At 41.8% G+C, this 24,940-nt stretch overlaps 1 protein-coding gene across 1 annotated transcript in view; it reads right to left on the bottom strand.

The window, feature by feature from the left end:
- Positions 1-9,053: 9,053 nt before the first annotated feature.
- zswim5 (zinc finger, SWIM-type containing 5) overlaps positions 9,054-24,940 on the bottom strand; it is a 70,302-nt gene continuing 54,415 nt past the window's right edge. The window contains exons 2-16 of the mRNA XM_023964772.2: positions 24,625-24,812; positions 24,358-24,526; positions 23,001-23,149; positions 21,618-21,768; positions 20,510-20,686; positions 20,236-20,412; positions 19,851-19,997; positions 19,630-19,767; positions 16,268-16,419; positions 15,523-15,625; positions 15,292-15,427; positions 14,590-14,747; positions 14,336-14,499; positions 13,969-14,050; positions 9,054-12,262 (exon numbers count right to left, since the gene is read on the bottom strand). Of these exons, the coding sequence (XP_023820540.1) occupies positions 11,400-12,262; positions 13,969-14,050; positions 14,336-14,499; positions 14,590-14,747; positions 15,292-15,427; positions 15,523-15,625; positions 16,268-16,419; positions 19,630-19,767; positions 19,851-19,997; positions 20,236-20,412; positions 20,510-20,686; positions 21,618-21,768; positions 23,001-23,149; positions 24,358-24,526; positions 24,625-24,812 (2,954 nt within the window). The 3' untranslated portion in view covers positions 9,054-11,399. The remainder of the gene's footprint in view (positions 12,263-13,968; positions 14,051-14,335; positions 14,500-14,589; positions 14,748-15,291; positions 15,428-15,522; positions 15,626-16,267; positions 16,420-19,629; positions 19,768-19,850; positions 19,998-20,235; positions 20,413-20,509; positions 20,687-21,617; positions 21,769-23,000; positions 23,150-24,357; positions 24,527-24,624; positions 24,813-24,940) is intronic.

The following is a 24,940-nucleotide window of genomic DNA, read 5'->3' as shown; positions in this document are numbered from 1 at the left end:
ACCCTTGTGCTATCCAAGGCAGGTTAACATTGGAACTTGGGTCATCTAGACCCACTAGACAGTGCTCTGAACCTTTTTTCTTCAATGATTTGTGATCTTCACTGGTGTCCATGGATTACATGAAATCTTTCCACCTATGTCCACCTTTGTCATGGTAGGGAGAACATGTCAATGTAAGGGTGGGGTAATTTTGACCCCACAAGATAGCACAAGGGTGAAGTCTTGTGGGTTGTTATTTGGAAGATTTTAGCCCTTTTTTGGGGCTTTGATTTTAGAAATCTATTTTTCACTTTAATATTTTATTTGTGGCTGCAGGAACTACAGCTTCTTCCCACCGTCCAAAAACATGCTTCATAGGTTAATTGGTTAATCTAAATTGTCCCTAGGTATGAATGTGAGAGTGGGTGATTGTGGACATTCTACCCTGTGACAGACTGGCGACCTGTCCAGGGTGCCCCCTGCCTTCACCCATAAGTGGCCAGGATAGGCTCCGGCAGCCCCGTGACCCCGAAAGGGAATAATTGGAAGAAGATGAATGAATAAAAAGATTTTATTTCAGATGTTGCCCTTTTCTTAAACAAAAACGACTTCACTATAGAGTTCTAGGGTGATCTCAGGGTGGAAGCAAGTTCACAACTTCCGGATTGAGTTGCATTAACCCTTGTGCTATCCTAGGCACTTTAACATTGGGAGTTGGGTCATCTAGACCCACTAGACAGTGCACTGAACCTTTTTTGTTCAATAATTTATGATCTTCACTGGTGTCCATGGATTACATGAAATCTTTCCACCTTTATCCACCTTTGTCATGGTAGGGAGAACACGTCAATGTAAGGGTGGGGTCACCTAAGATAGCACAAGGGTTAAAAATAGAAAAATGTTGAGGCCTGGTCAGATCCTCAAGTTCCCACTACATGTCACATCAGTGTGTGAATGGGAGATTGGGACTGTGACTGTAAAGCGCTTTAGGCCTTCAAGAAAGTTAGAAAAACACTAAGTATGCGCCAGGTGTCATTCACAAAAACAAGAAAGTCCTCAATTACTCCAATTTTCTCAATCTGGTTTCAAACTCCCCCTTTTTGATTGACATTTACCACAACTTGAAGAGAGGTGGGGTCTAAAATCCCTTCAGCATGTAAGGACGGGTATGATTGGAGGCAGTGTGTCCAATCACAATCCTCTTTTGTTCTGCTTCAACAAATTAGTAAAAGTGGGGTCAATACGAAGCTACATGTTATTACACACAAATCACATGCGTCATTACTGTAATCGTAACAGAGGCTCAAAGAACAGACCAGTTAATCTAAAATCATGTTTTTTTCCCCTGTCTGGGAAGCGGCTAAGAACATCAGATAAGCAGATTCCCCTAAATCCGTTTGTTGTTGCTGCTGCTGCTGCTGATGGTGAGGATGATGATGATGATGTGGTTGTTGTGTTGAACTCCTGCAAACATCATGTGACCGGGCGGAGTGAGAGTAGGGCACAGGACAACATGTTTGGAGACTTGAAAGAGTTGCACCAAAAAATCCTTTGTAGATTGGCTAAACTTTTGGATTTTTGAATTGATTTTTATACAGGCCTTGTAAACTCAAAATTACATTAGGCACATAAAAAATCAGGGCAGGATGAGCTTCATCCAGGGTGGGTCCTTGGGCAAGACCTTTCACACTACTACCCAACTATGTAGCTATGAGGGGGCTCAAGTCTGGGTCTCCCTGTCCCTAGCCCGGATAAAAGACAGGGTTGTGTCAGGAAGGGCATCCAGGGTAAAAATCTCTGCCCAAACCACCTGTGAGAATTTAGAAAGCTCATCTGCTTTCGAGAAACCCGAAAGGCTATGCTGAAAAGTGAAGAGACTTGTCCAGAACATCAGGGCTCCCAGTGTTGATCTCTGAGGAACACCACTTAAAAGTTTATGTGTACAGATTTGCTCAGTTTCACTGTTTGCAGCACTTTAAAGATAAAAAATAGGTACATTTGCGGTTTGCAGTGATAAATTACAACTCATTTATTGCATTTGATCAAATTTTTACCTTAAGTTGCTCGGAAGTATAAGTCGCACTTTTTACAGAAATGGATTTAAAATAATACGGGAAAACGAACAAACGGCAAATCACAACAGAATAGATAACAATAATGGAATGAATATTTTCACACTTTTTCCCTGTATTTAGCGTCATGAAACATCGGAGGAATCTAGAATATTAGTGCAACACATGAACAATTATTATGATAACCATAGCAAAAAGAACATGCTAACACGCCACTCTTTATAACTCTTTATATCGATAAACCCGTTTAATTCTTCATCTTCTGTGTCGCTTTAGAACATTACAGCAAAGCCCGGTCTAAGATTGAGTGGCGCTTCTTACTCTGTGTTGCAGTGAGTAGCAAAACTGGCACACCTACAGCGCCTTCTAGGGGTTGCTGCTATTTATTTAAAAACAAACAAACAAACAGCATATTTTAAATGGCACACCTGACCAAACTATGCCAAAACCTGCAACTTGTACTCCAAAAAATACGATAATCGGTTGTATGTTTGAGGGCTGACTTTTCTCTGCATTTCTGGCAGCATCATGGTGTCCAATAACCTGGATCCAAACCATCACAACATGGTCTGTCCTTTTTTATTGTCTCCCCTTCAGCTTAAAATGTGAAAACGGAGACTTCGAGTACCACCAGCCCTTCAATAGCGAACGTTATTAATATTTTCAAAACAGCTCAAAGTCGCCGACAAAGGGGGAGAAATAAATCAGCTGCTTTTGTTCATCTCTGTCCTTTTGTGATGGCGTTGTGGCATAAACTCACACACAAAAACACAGAGGCTTTTGTTGCTTCCCCATAAATAGAGAAGACAAATGAACAAAAATCACTGATGATGGGGGGGGGGACAGGTACGGCTGAAGAGACTGGGACTGTGTGTCATTGCGCCATCTGGGAATAAAGTGACAAGCTGTGCGTTTGTGAGTCTGTGTGTGTGAAAGAGAGTGAAGGTTGTAACAATGAATATGTGCTCTTTAGAAATGGAGATCAATTTCCACATGGCTGCCTTTAAAGGCTTTGGCAGGAGAATAATATGTAAGTGTGTGTGTGTCTTTTGTGCAACTGTTTGTGGGCACGAAAGTGTGCACAATTGGGTGCATTGTGTGTGTGTGTGTGTGGGCTTGTATTTGCTTATTCTGTGCAGAGACTGAACAGGTGGATGCGGATGCTTGTGGGTTTCGCCGTGCGACTTTGTGTGGGTGTCTTTGAAGGAGGTCCAAGCTCCATCTCTCAGCAAATCAGCAAGCCTGAAAATCCAATCTGCCTGGAGAGACAGCAAGCTGTACATCATCTGTCATGGATGGACACTATCAGCGCTTTATCAGTGACCACCACCCCGCCACCCTTCCATCCAAACGCCTCTCGCACGTACACACCGTATCTTTCAGCGGCCGCATGCATGAGCGGACGCACGCGGCCCGTTGTGACAGAGACTGATAGGCGTTATTATCATGGTGGGGGCTGTAAAGGGAGGCGCAGGGAGGAGTGAAACTCTGTCTCGAGTCTGGAGCCCTTGAGATGCTTCATACTAATGCAGATGCTTACAGCGGTAACCGCCCTCCTTTGCTGATAATACCGTCCTGTTCCAGCCTTTGTTGTTGCCAACAACAAACGCCGCGGGTTTGTGATTTTCTCCAGCTCTGCAATTAGCTAAAAACGACAAAAATGTGTACGCTTTTACCAGCCGTTAAAGGGCCCGTACAGCACAAAATCAAAATTTTTTAAAGCTTTTAAGTGTATTTTAATGTTCATTTCTCACGAAAAGAAACCCCTAAAGCAGTATTTTGATCTGCATCTCTGAGTATTCCTCTAAAAAAAATCTGCATTCTGAGTACCAGCCCCTCCCAATTCACGAAAACGAGTGGATTCTCATGAAGCTGCCGTGGATAAGTGAGAACAGCCCCTTCCAGGAAGAGTCTGCGCTGCCAGCCCCGCCCCCTTGGCTAACATACACACCCACTTTCTCCATGGAGCTAGCAGTGATCTGCAAAAATGATTTCCTTTTATGTGCACATCAAGCACATACACCTTTGCAAAAGTTCGGATGTTGTTTTGTTTGCCGAGGCCGGCTCTAGTTTAACGTCATGAAATGGGCTGCACCCACACGGTGCAAAAGGCGGAGCCTCAGAGATCGAGTCGTCTTACTTCCAGGTTGGAAAATAACAAATATTTCATAAAAAATAAGTCCTTTAGTGCTTATATATTAACATATGGATGGTTGTAGGTTACTATAAAAGGCTTAAGAATAGCATGGGTAAGTTAATCGGATTTGGAATTTTCACTTTAAAGATGCGTTCACATCGCCCTCGGCAACGCCCGTTCAAGGAACCAACTTCTAATAAAAAGTCTATGTAAATACACGTTAATGCGCTTTTGGGTCTTCCGCATTCAAGACCATCATATTCACACATCAGCGTGCAGGTTTCTACCAACATTTTCGGGCTCTGTACCAAACTCTACATTTATTGCGTGCTCAAGCGGCCACTTCCAATGGAAAGTCTACGTAGGGGTGCGTTTTAGGCTTCTGCGTTCAAAAATGAACAACGGTTAGTTTGGTGTGTTTTAGAGATATCAAGAGTTCTTCTGGGACTTTTGGCGATTGAGAGGAAAAAGCTGATTGCTGTCACTAAAGGTTTGTTTATATCAAGCAGCAGTGGATGCAGTTGATTTTTTTTTCCAGGTCAGAAAAAGCATTTTTGTGAAGCAAACTTTATAATGAACCTGGGTTTTACACAAAACTCTGAATCAATTGACTCCACAATTAATAAAAAACAAAAAAAAAAACAAACATGTTCTCTCTCTCCAAAAAGACATTAAAATAAGCTAGAATAATTACAGGTTGTCTGAAAATTAATAAGACGCCCGTTTCAATGTCAGTTTGTAAAATAATTTGAAAACATCTGTTTTCTGGAAGCTAAATATGAAAACTTAAGTTTCTGCATCATTATGTAGATATCATACCAGATGAATTATTCTGAAGTGGGACAGTGTTAGCAGGAGGTCCTGTGATCACAACATGTGAACATATTTGGACAGATGTTCTCGTGCACAGCAGCATCTAGAGTTTGAGGCTTTGCAGGAGCGAGTGGAAAGAAGGATCGCAAAAGACAAACTGAAGGGGAAAAAGACAGACCATGGAGCAATCACTCCATCCATCCGTCCGTCCATCTATCCGGATAATTATAACAAATCTGCTCGTTTATCATCGGCCAATCAGTTCCGATCTGCACACACAAACACACACACAAACACACACAGGCACGATCCTTGATGGCGCGATTGTCTAGTTATATACGGTGCTGCAGAAAGCTCTGATGAATGAGAATAAAGTAAGGAAGGAGGAAGAATATTCTGATTAGAGGCAAATGGGAGGAAGATTAATGGAACTGCATCACCCTCTATTTTGTTCATTTAGCACTAATCCTGATTGGTTGAATGGGTGGAAATTCTGCACATGTGCAGGTAAAGAAACTCAATATTTAGCTAAGGTTAGACCCTGAATTCAAAAGCTACGTTCAAACCCCGATCGGAAATGCGCATTCCCATAAAAAGTCAGTGTAAACGGGCGTAGGTGCTTCTGCGTTCAAAACGCTTACATCTACGCGTAGCTACGCAAATTTTATGACCGTTTTTGGGCTCCACATATAAATAACAGTTGAACCCGGTTGAGCTTTGACCAGTCAGGGACTCGGATTTGACGGTGATGCATGGATGGCGTTCCTTTTATTTCACAAAAGTGCCAGCTGTTTAAAAAAATTATCAAGATGGAGAAATTAATAATCGCAGTTTGTGCCCTGATGGAATTATACAACACTAATAGAGCTGTGAAAGAAAAAGCCCGGAGCAAGATTCACCAGATTTGATGCGCTTTCACAATTTCGCACCAAGCCTCTTCCAACTGTAGGGGGCAGACATGGGCTAAAAAACAGTAGATAAAGAAGAAGAAGCCCCTCCCTGCTTGTCTAGAGTGGGCTAAATGTATGTTCAAGAACCTGTGCTTAGTGCATTCTTGAGTAGCATAAACATAGCATAAAATGGTCACATGCTTCATGTAACTTTAAGTATATAAATGGGATACATGACTCAATGTACTTCTTTTTAAATAAAATTTTTAAAAGTTGTCTATCAACGATTTTAAAATTATTAATGAAGATACTGCGATGTGATATGTGATATGGATATGTTTGTCATTTCGCATTGTTTTTGTTACATGATTCAGAGCAAACATATGCAGCGACTGCGTCGATCTCTTACCTGACAACCGAGCAGGAACCAATCATAAAGCTCCATGTGAAAAGATTGAAAAAAAGAAAGACCTGTGGATGATGAACTCAAGCTGAACACAAAGAATGACTTACCCCATTTAGGCTGGCAGCTGCAGGTCTGGAGGGATGCTTTGAGGGACTTTTGGTTTGTTTCTTCACCCTGATCCCATCCTTCTTGACTCCTGGATACAAACCAGTCGGTCCAGACTGCCCAACTTCTTAGGGTTTGCATAAAACATCTGTGAAAGTTCCAGTTGCACATATGTCATCTACAGTACTGGAATACATGTGGCTGCAGGTGTGACCATGGCCTGCAGCAGTCCTGGACTGCAGGGACCAGATTGTTTTCACGATTCTTCTTCTTTCTTTCTGAGACTTTGAGCAACCATTTCACATCGTCACATCATCCAAAACTCACCAAAATTTGCACGCACCCACTATCCGGTGAAAAGGAATTTTGGGCATAGTGAACGACACGCCCGCTAACCACCACCACCACCACACAAAAAACAAAGGATGACATCACAACGACAAAACTAAGAAAAAAAAGTGACAGGACCAAAATCTCTTGTGGGGCATCGAAAAATTACGGTAGCTTAAAATCCACAAACAGACCCAAAACACGCGTTTCCAGGATACCCAAAGGAAGTTTGAAATTATTATGGGATGGCCACGGGACTTACAGCTTGAAGGGCAATTTTGTGTATAAAAAGTATAAAAAGTCACTCTTTCCCACAATGTAAGAAAACTTTGTTTTAGTGATTTTCAATACATTTCGTTGACCTTTGACCTCCAGGACAGGCCGCCATCTTTAAGTATCTTTTACGATTTTAAACTCCAAGGAATCCGAGTTTCAATGTAAAGCTAAAAAAAAATTCAAGCACATTAGGAAAGTGGCCTGTGGTTAACAAAAAGCTCAGTTGCCGAGGAAATTCAAAAGTTCCCTTTTGCAGATTTTTATAAAGATGACAGACCTGTTCGTCAATCCCAGGCAAGGAAAAATATGGTTGCTATGGAGATAAAACCAACACGAAAATTGGCGGGTCAGGAGGGGGCAGCACTGCTTGCAGGTTTTATTTGATTTCTTTTCTCTTATTTATAGATTATTGGGACCCCTGAAGGTCAGCCTGAAGTTAATTTTAAAGGTCAAAACCTAATGCATTGCTGCCCTTTGTAAGAATGACTTGAAAACATTTCATTAGAATGCAGTTTAGTGACACCTAGTGGTGAAACTGCAGATTGCGACAAAGGAAACATAAAAATCCCAAAAATGTGTCAAACGATCAGATAAGTTCAAACCTCAATAGAAATAAGCAGCAGCTCATCAAACACATTTAAAAATGGCTTCTTTTTTAACGTGCTTCACACTTTATTCATAGAAAAGCACTGAGATTTCAACACAAATCAATATAAAATGGTAGTAGCGTTACATAAATAGTAATAAATTCTCGCTTTACAGACAGTAGCTCAAGAAGTTCCACAAACAAAATTACAGAAAAAAAAAGAAAAGGAAACAAAAAGTGTTAATGATAAGCTATGATACTTCTGTGGCAACAAATACTGGAAATACCTTGTCATAATCAGTAGCACAAAGAGGCAACAAACACTTTCAATGTTTCCCTTAAGTTAAGTAAAATTGCAAACCAAATAAAAACAAACAAAGGAACAGTAGGTGAACTACATTTCTACCAGCAAACAGTACTCTCCTAAAAATGAAAGAAATACAGGGAAAACTAAGAAAAACAACTGTGGTTGTGGGTGAACACACAGGAAGGAGATTGCGTGTTTTAATGCTGTCAGTGAACGCATCACATTAAAAAGGCAGCTGACTGTAGCTTCTGAGTTAAGGAGATGATCAAACGATGTGTCAGAGTATTAGGATAAGGAGTTATTCTACCGTCTTTGTTTCCACTCTGGTGATGCAAAAAGTCCCTGCAGCTTTTGATTTTTTTAACACTTTTATTCTTTTTTATTTTTGCACAAGTTGACTTTGTGGTAACAAGGCTGCTGATGTGCACTCATGTCACTGTGCTGTAAGACAACAAAGGATGCAGCTAGACCCTAAAACACACACACACACACACACACAAAAAAACGCATCGCTTCAAACCCAGAACGGTCCCTGTGAGGGAGAAACATCCGACTCGGAATCTATGGCAATGAAATCTAAACACTGAACTTTAAAAGTAGGAAAAAACAAAAAAGAAAATCAAATTGGAAAAGAGAGAAATGAGCATCTCTTCTGTTCACATGCTTTCTGACGCCTGGTGTGACTGCACAGCAACAACACGTCTGAGAAGACACTAAAGGCTTTAGTCCTGATAGGAGGAAAGAAAACAGAAAAAGACTGACACAGAAGTGAGGCAAAAACAAAACTTTGTACATTAATCTGTCACAAAAGGCACCCCCCCCCCCCCCCCCCCCCATGTCCACGTCCTCTACACGTTGCAGCAGATGCAGACCGGTGACTGCACATTGTCCAAATAGAAGCATGCTCAGTCTTGTCATCCTCAATAGTGGTTCAGCCCACTGACCCCCCACCCCCCACCCCCACCCCTCCCCAAAAAGGTGACAAGACTTCCAAAGTGGTTCTGCATAGTCAGGGTTTAGTACAATTCTGTTCATGAATGAATGCTTCCCTCATGGTCCTCATCTCTGATGGCATGCTTTTGGAAGGAATGAAAAGAAAAAAAACAACCTTTTTTTTTCCTCTTTTCTTTTTTGCAAAATAAACAAACCGTATTTTTAGCTCAAACCAAAGTAAAGGAAATGTACATAGGAGCACCTGAGAAACGCCTTGAAGTCTTTGCTTTTGAGGGGGGAAAAAAAAAAAAAACAACAGAAAAAAACCCCCGGTCTTAAGTCCTCCGCCCGCAACTATTCAAGTACACCCTGCCAAAAAAACAACAAAACAACAAAAGCAGGAAAAACTGAACACACATACCATACTTATCATAAATAATTATAACTTTACAATTTTCTGAATTGACACTTTTCTATTTACAATAGTTTAAATGCTACTACTTTACGTTTTGTTTCGTTTTTTTAAGTGATGTCCCTGAGAACTGGGTTCAGCCTCTCTGTTCTCTCTTTCCATCCGTCTGTCTGCATTTCTACCCCGGTAGTGAGGGAGGGTAGTAGCGCTCGTGGAATGTACAAGCAGAGAAGAAAAGACAAAACATTCCCCCTTTCAGAATCCCTTTTCTTGCCTCTTCCGTTTGATTTATGTAACTAAATTTCCCCCTTCGCGTTTTTGTTTGTTTTGTTCCCGATGTCAGTAATAGAAATGAACAGATGCAGGAACGTATTCAAGAGGTAATCGTGTGAAGTGCTAGTATGATGCGTCTAAATGGGTACAATTTGGAGTTTTACTGTATGCCACCGAGTCTGAGGGGGAAAAAATAAAAATAAAAAAAGCGTTGGACGTCATCCGCAGAGAGAAGCTAACCTCCTGTGCTGAGGGGGTGTGGCCTAAGACAGAGTCATTAAGCCTGTAAAGAATCAGCGTTTCGGCGTGTTCAGTGCCCCTCACGGCGCCTTCTGGCCCTTTTCCATCACAAGAAAAATCCTAATTTCTGCATCAGCCGTGACAAAGTCTAAGGCAGCAAAGCCGAAAAGTCAATTGTTTTTATTGGCCGGAAAAACACGGCTTTACCTAATAATTTGCATCATCACTGTTTTGAATTTTAATGATAAAAAATAACTGTTTTTCCTGCCACATAAGAAAACCAGGCATCCAATTTATTTGAAAAAACGTGTTTAAAACAAAGCAAATTATTTTAAGAAATCGGTTGAAATTTGAAAATTTTGCAAAAGAAACGGAAGCTTCCTTACATGGCGTCTGCAAAGAGCAACATTAACGTTCGTTTAGAGAAGTTTGAATAAATGTTTTTATTCATTTATTGCATCAGAACCAATTTCTGAACGGCATTAAGGCTCCGTACATTTTGCAGGGAAGCAACACTTTCTTTTCAAAATAAAAGAAGAATACAAAGTGTTTGAGACGTTACATGCATAGTTTTTAAATATCCAGAGATTTTAAATGTGGTGTAGTTACAACAGGGAACATTTGTATTCTGCTCTAACATACCTCAACATGTTTTGAATCACTTCCTTTTAAAATAGAAATATATGTATACAATTTATTGTGGTTATCGCTGATTCTATTGTGTTTTTACTTTATAAAAACTAGAAAGAAAAACTGTTCTTGTGATGGAAAAGAGATTTTAGGCAACAAACCAAACAAACAAAAAAAGAAATATATTTGGACTGAACTGCTCTCAAAGCCTCCAGAAACAACTTGAAGATGCTGAAGTGATTTCAGTGAGTAGAGACTTGTTCATATTGCTTGGCGACCATGTTGATGCGGTAAATGAACATTTGACGGGTTTGGTCACAGACAGCAGTGCAGTGATGTGCAATCTGGTCCCTCTGATGTTACAGCAGAAGGACATAAGCTAACAACTGGATGCAGGTGGAGGATTAAGTGAAGGTCTCTGTCAGGCTTCTGGATTAAACAAAAATATCGAGCACTCAAGCAGAGCATTTCTTTCGAAGGTACTGGAGGAAAGCAGCAGGTAAAGGGTTTTTTTTTTTAACTGTGTGACGTCTTTGACCAGTCAAAGGTATCTGAATCAAACAAGAGGCTGTTTCCGTGAAGAGAAGTTAAAGCTGACGCGGAACATGGTCGAGGTACGACAGCAACACTGCCATGGTTTTTCCATATTCTTCACAACCCCAGCTTAAAGCGTTGCCTAGCTCAAAGAACGGTCCCCGTCCAACAACATCATTTGGTTTTCATATCGTCGAGTGAGAAACTGTTGACTTTTCCCATTTGTTGGAGGGCTGGATGCTTTGTTTTTCTCTGGTTGGTTCTTTGTCACCCGTTTTGCAGTAACAGTGACGTAGAGCGATGTTCTGTGAACGTTTTTGTACACATTCAAAAGAAAACCGTTAGACTTGGTCAAAATTGGCTCAACGTGACAAGTAAAAAAAGCAAACAAAAGGATAAACGTAAAAATCAAAAGATTAAATTAAAACTCTTTTTACTATTTCCTAAAAGGACAAGGTCTCTGAGGGAGAGGAAGGTCAGCCGAAGCGCTCCCTGACCAACATCATCAGTTTCTTTTTGCCCTTATAGATCTGTTTCAGGTTGTCTATGAACTGAGCGAACTGGATGTGGCCGTCCTGTGCCAGCAGAAAAGTCTCGCGCGCTTTGCTGAGGAACTCTATGAACTCCCCATAGTGCCGCGGGCTGATGTGCGTCAGCCGAGAGTGCGTGGTGTTGATGTATGCGGAGATCGTGGCGTCCAGCAGCTGCCGCAATGGCGCTTTGTCCGTTGACATCAGCTTCCCAGAGTTCCTTCTGCCGGGAATGCCGGCTAGCCCCGGTGCCGTCATGGTGCACCGGCGCAATATGTCAGAAAGCACTGTGGCGCAGTGCACGCTCTTCACCACTAGGGGAATGATGGCGGCCAGCTCGTTTTTCCCCAGGGAGTGGCTCAGAGCGCACGCCCAGAGCACGTCGTTTATAGCAGGGTGCGTGTCCTGGTTATAGGCAAGGTTAAGATGTGTCATGGCGAGAGACGCCAGCTTGAAGGAGCGGAGAGGGTATCCTCTGTGTTCCATGTACCTGGCGATGGTGAACAGCTGCGAGTACGTCATACCCGTCGACGCCGCATCGATCACGATCTGATAGGCCGTCTCAAAGGCGATGTGGTCCTTTTCGCAAAGCGTCAGGGCTGACAGGGCGCAGTTCTGGGGGTCCTTCATGGCGCACTGCAACGCCAGAGTCCTCGCACAACTGGCCAGCTCCTCCCTCTGGGGGTAGTCCAGGCTGAGGCGCAGGATGGTGTTGTGGGACATGACGGTGGCCGCCACGATGCTGGTGGCCTCCGTCGGCGTGAAGAGGGTGTACCAGCTCTGCAGGATGCTCACCAAGGCCCGCAGACCTGGAGAAAAAAAGAGGAATGAGAATGAGCTCGGGCCGTCTGTGGTCAGAATGCCACGGCAGAAAAAAAAAAACACACATGCAGTTTACATTTTGACAGTAACTGGAGCTGAGTCAGTTCGCCTGGAGACCACTAGGTGGCGCATTACACAAACAAGGGAGGCTTGTACCTCAGGCTCAAATAAAAGTATTGAGCTGAACCACAGAAGAAAAAGTACTTACAGTTTAGCTCCAAAAGACTGTTTCATCGTTGCAGTTCGATTTCTTATAAATGACTACGTTCTGGGGGCGACTTTTTCTCAACCTGACAAGGAAAATGTGAACAAACGGAGCCGACTCTCGGCTCTAGAACGCTTTAAACAAACAACACTATTGTTTGTTTCAAATATTTGTCGCTTTGTTGGAAAGTCCTGACAGGCAGATGTTCTTTCTGATCAAGACAGCAGCATCCAGGAAGCTGAAAAACTGGCTTTGTCAGTCAGGTGACCACACGCCGCGTCTGCTTCCATAAATACAGACTTCAGGCTCACGCCAACGCTTCGGCCGTTTTGAAAAAAAGGTTGAAATTTGCTGAATTTTTGGCAATACACGCTTGTCACCAGTAGGGGAACAATGGCTAAAAGTTCGAAAAACTGATTTTTTTTTTTAGGAAAGTATTTAGCTTTCATAATATAAACTCTTATTATAGTTAAAAGGTAATAACTACCCCGCTAAAATAATAAATGACTTTGGGTAAAAATATGTATTTTTTGTGTGCTTCCAGCTGTTTTATATGACTGAGTATGAATCACCAAAAAAGGAAGAAAAAAAAAAACCAAATAGTTGTAATGATTAAAAATTCACAATTGTACGAGAATAAAATCATAAAATTATAAGAATAAGTGAACATTTCATGAAAAACAGTCGCAATTTTTCAAAAGAAGTTAAAAGAAAATATGAAAAAAATACAATTTTCTGAGTTAAAGTCATGCATTCATGAAAAAAGTTCAAACTTTATTAGAACAAAATCCAAAAAGTATGAGAAAAAAGTGGTAAAATTATGAAAAAACAGTCAAAGTTTTACAGGAATAAAGTTCTGAAATGATGAGTAAATATTCAAAAGACTTATTCAAAAATAATGTCATAATAATATGAGAAAAATGTGACTAAATTTTATCTTATTTTAGCGAATGAAGTTATAAATTACTGCTTCAAAAAGTTGTAATTTAATGGGGAAAAAGTAATTAAAAAAAAGTAACATTACCTTTTTAAAATGTTTAAACAGAGACAATCAAACATTGCCTCATGTCAGGGCAGATTATTCAGAGAGACTGGATAGACATCTAACTATTCAAGAGGTTAAGTGAATCTGCTCTATGTTTTTGTGTAAATGTACAACTTCATTCTCAAAAAAACATGTTTTCCTGTTAAAATTATGACTTTTAAAGTAGAATTTTTGTAAAATTATGACTTTTTTCTGATAATTATACAACTTTTTTCCCATATTTTCCCTTTTTTATTTGATTTGTTTTGGTGGTCGTAAATTTAGGGTCTGCCATAAAGGCGAAAAAAGATAAATTACTGAGTCAATGAAGAAACTCCACGCACGCACGCACGCACGCACGCACGCACACACACACACACACACACCACAGAGGCTGGAATCAGCGGCTGAATTCTGCTTTGCTGCCTGGATCCTAGTGAGTTGTGGGACGAGGCGGCACATACCGACTTCGGTGGCGCATGTTACCAACCAGCGGACCATCTCCCTCCTCCTCCAGTTCAGGGTGGACAGCGTCATCCTCATCACCTGCACACAACAACACCATCTAAATTCCCCACTCACTGTGTTGAAGCCCACATTTCTGTTGGGGTTTGAAATTAAGATTTTTCTAAAACGAAAGCAGAACTCTGAATTATGTGGTTTTCCTCTTGTCAACAAAGCTGTTAGTGTGTTATGTTTGCTCCTGCTAATTTGTAGTGGGTCGGTGACATGTTGAAAGGCGGGGTTGTGGGTTTTGAAGGGTTGACCAGTGCGGAGTTTTTCTTGCGGTGGAAATAATTGCAGCGTCTGGTTCTGACATAAACACGGTACCTGCAGTCCCAGCTCCAGCGACACATTTAGCAGAGTGATATCGGGCGGGCTCTCGGCGGGAGTGGCGATCTTAAAGGCATCTTGGGCCAGTTTGAAGATGAGGGAAGAGGAGTGGATGTTTTTCTGGATGGCCTCCAGCACCGTTCGCAGTCTCAGCATGTCCCCTGCAGAGGCGAGCGAGGAGAGGAAACAAAGAATTTGAAGCCCGGTCGTTGGGAGAACAGCCGCCCTGTGGATGTCGACGCTGGCCGTACCTTTCGCCGCGGTTAGCATAGTTGAGGCCAGCTCACACTGCTGGGACTCCAGGTGTCCCAGAGTGAACCAGCGGGGATATCGGCTCGGGACGATGGAGATGCCGTGGTGAGGGTGGCCGACATCCCCGGAGCCCGCTGACGACTCCAGCACCGGCAACCTTTGTTAAAAAAAAACAATCAGAGTTGAACACGTCTCCCTGACGACACGTTTCCTGAAGAAATGATTCCATCTTTAACACAAAATTAATTAATATTGAATGCAAAAGTGGCCAAGTACAGTTACTGAACAATCAAATAAGCACAATCACACAAGAACAACATGTTCCATGCGGAACTGGTCTGTAAAAACAATTAAAAATAAAAAAGAAGAGTCTCATTGTTTAAGTTTTTTTCCTGGTCTGAAATTTGGAAGTTTAAGTCACCAGAAGTAAATCAGTTGTTCCCACATACCATAATAATAGAGCAGAAAATTCAAAAGTTGCAGACAACTTTATCATAAAACCTCTTGGAGAAAACCGAACACAGACTCTAATCAAGCACGGCGGTGGAAGAATGATGGTTAGATACAGGATCTGATTACTTTTAAATCTTTGAACAAATCATTTGATTCCCAACAAACCAGAAAACGGCAGTAAAATTTAAGGGAAAGCTTGAAAACAGAATGAGGGATCTGGATTAAGAGAATCATAAGTGGGATCTGACCTCATGGCACGCAGAGCCAACTTGTAGGCCAAGTCCGCGTCGTGCGGCAGCAGCGCAGAAAAGAGGTATTTTGCAAACGTGTGCATGGGGACGCTTTCTCGGTGGATGACCTCTCCGAGGCCGCTGAATGGACCCGCTAGATGCAAAAAAGGAAAGAAAATAAGTATATTTGCCACAAATATTTTCAAAAGAGAAGAAAGCTGGGCTTTGAAATGTAAAAGAGGAAAGTACCCTCCAGCAAATGTATGGCTTGTTTCCGAAGTGTCTGAACCAGGAGATCGTCCAGCTCCAATTCCTGCATCTTTGCAATAATCTGCTCTTCGTTGCGGCACACCTGGACAAAACACAAAGATTGACGACTTTTCTCTATTCTCCAAAAAAGCTAGAACTTTCACAGCTGCAGAGATCTAATCGTTGCTTAAAGCTGCGTTTGGCATTAAAACTGTCATTCAGGGAAAAGACAAGTTTGACTCGTGATGGCGGGGGAAAGACCACAACTCTTTGAAGATTAAACGACTTTTTTCAAAGAAAAGTCTTGGTGTTTGAGTTATTGAAGGATCAGCAGGGTGGGCTAATACCCCTCATTCCTGTAACTCTCTTGGTGCAAATACACGATCGAAAAATGACTTCATTCCAACCAAATAACGAGAACAAGGTTTTTTCACACACATGACCGGCTTTAAATGCAATTCCTGCTCCTAACACCAATATTGCCAGTAATTCTAGTGACATTAAGAAAGGTCTGTGGCAGCCGTGTTAAGCCCCCAAAAGCAGATTAGCATTTACACAAAGAAATGCTAACTCCTTGGATTTATTTTAATTCACTTTGAACTTAAGCTCTGTGGCTCTCTGCTTGTTTTCCAAGAAGCACGAAAAATTGCTGTGCGACATTTTTCGGTTGGTTTTTCATTAACACAAGACTATTTTGAAAAGATGTGGTGAGTCAGGGGGAAACAAAACAAGCAAATGTCTTTACCTTATCCTGGGCATAAAGTCCTTCTGGCATTATCCTCTGTTGCCCCATACCCATAAGTGCCACCTCCAAGGCCAGGGTGAGATACGACTCCCCCCCATCTGAACTGCCCCACACTGAGACGTGATGGTAGACGGGAGGCCTCGGCTCTCCATCTGAAAGGAGACAAACTCCTAAGTTCTATAGCAATAATTCCATAACTAAGAAAAAAATGCATTTGTCAAAAAAACAATCAGGAAAAAAAAAGGCATTTGGATTTTAGTTGACGTGAGTTCAACAAATCCCATCATCCATCCTTCGACGGATGGATGATGGGATTTGTTGAACTCACGTCAACTAAAATCTTGCAGCTCCTCCCCTCACGCCCCCCAGCCTAACATTATTACCCCCAGACCTATCCAGACGTTCAGTTTAGAGGCAAATTACAAATATTCCCATCCATTTCATAAAGAAATGCAATTTTGAGCTTTATTTTCTTTATTTGTCCTCCATCATTAGAAAAAGGCCACAAATACATGTTAAAAACACCCAAACCACCATTTTTTTCCATCAGAGTGGGTCTTTAAATCCTCTGTGAGAAGATGTGTTTTTCAAATTTCCATATTATCTCCATATTATTTACAGTAAAGAATACGTGTAAAAAAGTTGAAATAACTATTTTAACTGACTGTTCTTACAAATGTGTAATAACACATGTTTTGTGTTTCAGTTTTGATCTATTTCATTCATATGACTATAAATGTTTCGCACATTTTTTTTCCCTTTAGTAATTCCATTATTGTTTTTTTTCAAAAAAAGTTCCTATTTCTTTGATTAATTTTTTTCTTTGTTGTAAGGTTTTCTAAAAACAATTAAAATTTCAATTCCCTCAATTTAAACTCAATTTCTTAAGAATGACGATTCAATTTCTGCTGAGCGGGTGACAAGAAGGCTCAGGTAAATGTGCCTGAATCAATCAGCCAGATCCGTTTTTTCCTCTCCATATTGTTAGAAAACACGTTCACGTGGACTGGAAGTCTCAGCATGGCAGTAGCATGTAACAAATGTACATTCATCTTAGCTGGCTTTGGGTTCTGGGATCCACAAACGCTTGACACGTTTAAGTGAGAACAGCTGCCATGGGGAGTCGCAGCTGTTGATTGGAGCTCATTTATTCTCTCCTGGTCCTCTGCACTATCATTCTGCCTAAACCCCATCGGAGCAACAGATTCCCCTAAATCCTCTTTATTTTGGGGACATCTGTGAGTGTGTGTGTGTGAGTGTGTGAGTGTGGGTCAAGGCGGGGGCAAGTACAGACCGGTTTGACAGACCGAAACCCACAACAAAATGAATCTTTTCCTCACTGAAAAGTAAAAAAAAAAAAAAAAGCCTGCTGATTGGTTCATTTGATGGATGGAAGAGGGCATTTGGGTTGGAGGGGGGGGCAATACCTTCACCCACCCACATCACAGATGTTTGCAGCTGTTCTCCGCAGGGAGTGGAGACACGCTGGCCGGTCCGAGGCAAACTTCAGACCACTTTCCTCGCATTACGAAAACAACATAAATCACTCGCTCCAGCTTTTATCCACACACACTCAAAGGGAAAACTGTAAAACCTTTTCTAGTAGCTGCTTAGCAAAAAAACAAAAAAACTAACAGTCACTGGTTTCAAAGCACTAGAAAGACCTCTAGGGAAAGAGTCAGAATGCAAACAGTGAGAGGAAAAAGGATTTGATCCCCGGTGATTTTGAACATTTGCCTACTGAAAAACAAGTGATCTTTGTAGTTGAAATAGTAAGTTTATTTATGCAACAGAATGACAGAAACAGAGTTCTTTAAAGACCCACTCTGATGAAAATGGTATTCATGGTGTTTTTAACATGTTCGGGTAGCATTTTTCTCATGATGGAGGACATATATATGAGAAAATTTGGGTTTAAATTGAATTTCCGAGGTTATTTGTATTAATTCAAACTGTTGTGAATCAACCAACCTGAATCCCTCTAAAATCCCTGTCAAATAGAAGAAAAGACAGTCTCCCTTTCTACATCACAGTTCATCTTTCCCGGTTTAGCTCGTTCTTTCAGAGCGATTATTGCTGCTTTTTTACAGAGCGCACACTGTTCTGTGTCCTGATTGGCTGGAGACCCTGTCAATCAATCTCCTCTGTGCCATGTCTGCTGTACAGAAACACGGAGCTCTTCAGATCTACAGAAATCTGTGATCGATCAGATCTTTTTCAGTCTAAGATCCTGATTTCTATGAAGGTTTGAGAATTTAAACAAGAGAAAAGGGTTAAAATGTTCATGTCTGTCTGAGAACAGTGTAGAAAGTGAACAGTGAGGAGTTTTACTGCCATAAACGTCCGTAATCAGACTCCATGGATTCCACCGATCATGGTTATTTTTAGAACGTAACTCCTGCAATAAACGAGGAACTCTGTTGTGGTGAAAAGGTAACGCACATACATGATTAGCAGGAGACATAGAAATGTGCTTTTTTTCCATTATTACTGGATGAGAAACAGACGTGCAGGACACAGCTGCTGAGTTTGAGCGCAAACTGTGAGAAGTGTGAGGAGCTGCAGCCCTCAAAGTCTCAGCGGGAAAATGACAGGAGAGGATCCACTATTTATTGTTTATTCTTTTAAATAAATCAGTATGTTTTTCCTGACTTTTTGTCTTTGAAAAATCACAGTTATTTGGTAGTTTTTATTTCCTAAATAGTGTTATTTATTTTATTAAAAGAATCATGAATTATTAAAACCTTATTGTAGGGCTTTACAAGAAAAATCAAACAAGTTTAAAGAAAAAGAGTTCTTGTGGCCTCACAAGAAAAAAGTTTGGGGACTCTGCTCTAGCATCCATGTGGTGTTGGAAGATTAGTTGATTTTTCATTCTTCCTATCATTCAAACACCACATGAACGCAGCATTCCTCTAAGTTTTACATGGGGAACATCAAGCCATTGGTGCAATTGGCTCTAAATTGCTCCTGGTCCGGCCCTTCTATGCAATTTTAGAACCCTATGTGGCCCGCCAGTCAAAATAATTGCCCACCTCTGGTCTAGATCCATGTGTTTTCCTCGTCTGAGCTGACATCTCCCGTTTCTTGCAAACAGCCACCAGATTTGCATAGATCCTAGGTAAGATGTGATCCACTAAAATGTTCTCTGGCAAACTTTTACATGGGCTGCCTTCAGTGGTTAACTTTCCCCTTGCAGTTTGCTTTAAATTGTTATTTTCGCCATATTTGGTTGGTAATTAGTTTTAAAATCCAATCTTGATGCTGGGGTTTTTTCTTAAACTGACACTACATTTGTTTTTTCAATTTTTTAATTGGAGGGCTTTTAATCTACAACGCCATCGGTGTTTTCCTTGTCATACCTCCAGTGTCCATGGTGTTTTCGTCATCCACGCGGCAGGTCTCTGTCAGCGTGATGAACAAGCAGCCGATGGGGTCCAGAGGATGACCCACCCAGCCCTCCAGGTTCGTCGTTGAAGTCACTCCTCTCTGGAGAAGCTCTGCTCACCCAAACCAAAGCAAATGTGTTACTTTCCAACAAATACAAGGGCTCCATGATTTGTCAGTTAGCGCGCACACACACCTTTCTTTTGGTGCTTGTAAATGTCCATTTGTCGCTGCTGTTGGAGGCGAAGCGTGTTGATGATTGCAACGGCTAGCCGTAGGGCTTCTCTGGAGTAACCGTGGGAACGCAGGGCGTCGACACGAGCGCACGCCGTCGGTACGTGGTCTGTTTGATGGATAGGACAGATTTATACACACATGAGGGCGGATCTGGCAACACGGTGTTTGTTTGTTCAGATTGACATATAATTACAATTACGGTTACAATTCTTATACCCAGTGTATGATTTTTAGAGCGGTCTAACTAAAGATATAATGTGATTAATGCATCACAATGTCTACATGTGCACCATTGATGTTCCAAACTAAATGTGTTTTCCTAATGACGAGTGGTGAAACTGCACCTAGCCAAAGCGGCAGCCCCTGTGGGTTGAACAGCAGACTCTCTCCTTCCCTCTGATAGGACGGAGACATGTAGTGGTCGCTGCTGATGATCCTCTGCAGGTGGCTGTCTTGCCAGTGGAGGTCACAGGCCTCGACTGACCGACTGAACACAGTTCTGCGCGGCCTTGACAGGGAGTCTAAAAAACACACAAAGCAAGGATGAAGGCTCGTTCGCCCTTTATGCCTACATCGGGTTTGTGCGCTTGTTTGTTTGTGGGTTCTTCCTTTTTTTACCTTGTGCGTGGTTACTCTGCGGCAGAGCGTTTGTTATGTTTGGAAGCTCGCTGCCGTAGTTTCCGTCCTCCAGCGGACAAACGTCCGTGTCGCCCCACTTCTTTAGCTGCTTCAGCCAGCCGCTCTTTTCCTCACTCTTACAGTGGGGGTTTAGCACCACACATACCCACAATGCACCTGAGGATGCAGAGATAACTCATAAGGTTTTCTTCTTTTTTTTTGCAAAGCAGGTTCAACATTACACATAAAACATCTAAATGTGCGAGAAACATTTAATTGTATTTGGCTGTTTTTCATATTTACACTTTTTCTCTGAATTGTTAGAAAACTGCTTAAAATGTCAGTTGAAACAATGTCTTATGCAGTAGAAAATGACAACATCTGAGGAAAAAATCATTTAAAAAAATCCTAATTATTTTTCTTTAATTTACTTTTAAAAAGGGGAATGAAATGTGTCAATTTATTTAAAATTTAGAAATTGTATAGAAATAAATAAACTAAGTGAAATTTTAATAAAAAAAATGAATTATATTAGACTGAATTAAAATAAAACAGCTTGAAAAATAGTTACATTGGAACTTATGTAATTATTTTAGGAATATTGAGGCCTTTAAACTAAAAAGTTTGTAGAATTAAGGGATGCCTTCTCTTAATTTTACCTGTGTGTTCATAATGCTGCATTTAAACCAAAAGTTAAAAAAGTAGGAAAGGAAAAGTTTCCTCTTCTAAGTTGACAGATCTCAAGCTATGTCGACTGTCAAACCTCTAGATTCCTGGTCAGAATGATCTGACGGTTCGGCTCTTATTTCTGGCCGTGTCATGATCTCCCTCACTCGCCCGGGAAGCGTTCTTATTGACCTCCTAAATGCCCAGATTGATCGTGGAGAAGTGGAGCAGCCGTATTGATTGGCTGCCTTTATCATTCACTACGTGCGGAGAGGCAAGGAATAGAAGCCGGGCCAGAAGGGGCAGCAGACTGACTGGATAACCGGAACGCTCACACGACCCAGAGACTAGATTTTTATCTGAGACCGACACCGTGCCGTCTGACCTGCACGGACGGATGGATCATCTATCAGGCTGTGGCGTTTTCCCTCAGTGCTCTTACCCAGCTCGTCCCAGAGCTGCCGACACTTGTCCGTCATGCCCGTCCCTTGCTGTCTCCATAAGGACAGTCGGGGGTCGGCCATGAACTGCTCGGTTATGAGGGTGAGCATTCTGGCGCCGTTGGAGTCTCGCATCCGCAGCATCTCTCTCACCTGGATGGAAAGAGCAGCAAGTGGGATCAATGACAGTCTGACCTGCTTCCAAGGGGTACTGATGACTGCTGCGCTCGTCTGCATAAACTGTGTGCCTGATTTGATATTTAAAAGCAAAACATTTTTTGCTAAATTATTTTAAAAACTTAATCTTGACCAAAGAACTAAATGTAGATACGTGTACAGCATTTTAGGTTAGGTTCGAGGGAAACTCCAATTAGAAACTTCAACCTTTTGTGCGACTGCAGCTGAAACACACTTCCTTCCTGTTGTGTGACCAACAGCAGATGTTTCTACATGCATCAGCAGACTTTGCTTAATCTTTGCCGTCACAATGTGACCACAGTTGTAATTAGTCCCTTCTAGAAAGCAGAACATAACAGTTTGTCGAAGATAAGAAGGTAAGAAAGTTGTAGAAATTTTTCATCACATGATAAGAAGTTAAGGAAAAAGTCAAATCTAAATTAGTAATTGAAATTAGACAGAATAATCTTCCTAAAAAATTAAGTTTTTCCAGCAGCACTAAAACAGTTCAAACTTTTAAACTCTTAAAATGCCATTTGAAGCGTTTTATGTTGACGTGAGGATCTTAGGTTTATTGTGAATTTCAAAAGGTCCACAATAGCACAGATGACCTCTACATACTAAAATAAAAATATTTGTAACCCTGTTCATCCACATGAGACCTTTGGAGAAGTTGGACATTTTTAAATTGGGCCGGAAAACAGTAGAAGAGTGAGAGAATGTTTGTTATACGTACAAAGAAAAAAGTTACCAGTAAGCTTTTAGTTTACGTTTTTATTATAAAGGGATCATAATATTAGTTTTCAAGACCCTATCAGAAGGCAATTATGTTTTGGGTGTTTTTTAACACGTTGTTGTGGCATTTTTAAGAAAATGTATCTTGCATTCCTGAATATTTCTTTATTCAAATTGTTGGGAATCGACTGAGCTGGCATCTGGCTCATAACTGTATGACTGGATGGCTCCAGTATTGCCCGCCATGTTTTGTTGCACAGGTTTTGGGTGTGAGGGGCTGTAAGCTAGCAGGGGAGCGCAAAAACGGAGATGGGAAGTGGGTGCCAAGTTACTCTGTGCCAATAATAGGTTGCCAGTGGCAGAAGTGCCCCTCAACTGGACGTGTATTGTCCTAAACACTATTTTTGTGTAGCTTTTGTCTTTTTTTTTTTTTATTGCACGACGATACAAAGACAGGAACTGATCATGCGAACCTTAGCAAACATGGAGTTGAGCTGCTTTCCCGAGCCGTAGTATCCTCCCTGCGACAAAAACTGCTTGACCTGCTCCCTCACTTGGTCCTCGTCCAGATGCCAGCAGTTGTCGTCGTTGATGCTGGCGCCTGCAGTTGGATCAGGAGCACCTGAGGTACACAACCAGAGTAAATGACAAATACATTTGTCAAGTGCTACAAATCCGTGCAGGGAGAACTAAAGGAGCACAGAAACCCCACAGGTTCCACTGTGGTAAAGTATTAGACAGCCTAATCTGCAGAAACAGAAACGTCTATTTCTTGGGGTCAGGTCAGACATTTCATCCAAACTATAATCCCTTTCTCCCGGCAGACGGTTGGGAATCTCAACTCTATTTAAGTGTCCGCTCTGCTGCAGCTCTCACACCTCCTTGCTTTACAATTTGCCTTCCATCGTGACATTGAAGAAAGTTAATCCTGGACAGAGGAAACACGACTCCGACTCCATTTTTCTGTGTTTTGGTTCTGTGTTTCATCCTGCTGAGAAACATGGCTGTTCTCTGAAGGGAGAAATTGGCTTTCATGTAGCAGGAAATAAGCTGAAAAAAAAGCCCGGAGACGTGTTTCCAACCAGCCAGGAGAGCGCCGCAGCAAACAGGCAACATTCCAGCCATCAAAGGCGTTCTTGCTCCTGAGTCGACTGAACTTCAACCCCCATGATCCCCCTTGTCAAAGGCGGACAGGAAGCGCTGCACGGGGTTTCCTGGACACAAGTGCTGAAGAATGGAATGTCAGCATGTGGCAAGGCGGATGAAACAGATAAAGACTTGTGTTTGGTGAAAGTGTCTTTCTTGTTTGTCGTTTCCCTGATGCCAAGCTGCTGCAGTTCTCCACTTTTTCCTAAAACCGTTTCATCTTCTTCCTGTTTCTCCCCCCCCCCCGATGTCTTTCCTTCCACATCCTCCTATGCATCTATTTTATCTATCAACCCCTGGTTTCTTAATTTCCCTCTAACCAGACACTGCAGAGTAAATCTGAGAAACCAAAAAGGGAACCTGAATCCCGTCCTGCTGCTTTTCCGGAATAATCCTAAACTCCGTGGCGTGACAGCCCGTGAACTAGCACGCAGCACGGTTTCATTCCAACAGTTTTCAAGTCAGGCGTGGCGCTATGAAGATTTCACAGCAGAGGATAACACCTCCCCAGACTGGAAAGGAAAACTTTTTTGCAGTTCACCATCATGCTGTTTTAGTATTAAAAATGTATTACAGTGGTATCTGGTGAATAAGAAAAAACTGCTTTGAAAAACACATCTGCTTTCAAGAATCATTGGAGCCTGAAGTTTAAAAAAAGAAAAGAAAAAAAGAGTAGCGTCTCACCATGAACCTGGTTGATCTCAGAGTTGGAAGAGAGGATTTCATCCGCCAGTTTCTGAGCAGTGGGAAGCACCTCGGTGTGGTGGGCCGTGATGAGATACTGGACCAACTTCTGCAGCTGATCCCTGTTCATCTGGAACAACGTCTCCGATATGGGCAGCCGTAGCTTCACCTGCATCGGGAATACGACAGCGTGGCAAGTTTTTTTCCCTTTTCCTTTTTTTTAATTTTATACCCTTGACTGTTTCATGCACGTCTGTAGGACGTTACCTGTTCGGGTTTGCGGATCCGGTAAAGCGAGAGCGCCACCACGTGTGCGCAGTAGAAAATATCTTTGTTCCCGCAGCCACAGGTTACAGACGTGATCTTGCATCGGTCGAAGCTTATGGCTACCTTATGGGTGACCTCAGTCTCTGAAGAGGTGGCTGGCTCCGTTACTGTGCCGCTGAGATGGAACCCTGCACATGGAGGTCAGAGGTCAGATTCATACCGTACAGTAAATCAGGACATAAAAAAAAACAGTCAATTTAGCGCTACGTAAAACTGTAGAATGTTTTAAAACATGAATCTAGATTTCCTTCATTTT

This window comes from Oryzias latipes, chromosome 17 (genome assembly GCF_053564925.1).
Source record: "Oryzias latipes strain Hd-rR chromosome 17, Olatipes_Hd-rR_3.1".
Classification (NCBI taxonomy): Eukaryota; Metazoa; Chordata; class Actinopteri; order Beloniformes; family Adrianichthyidae; genus Oryzias; species Oryzias latipes.
This window is presented reverse-complemented; position numbering and strand designations above follow the sequence as displayed.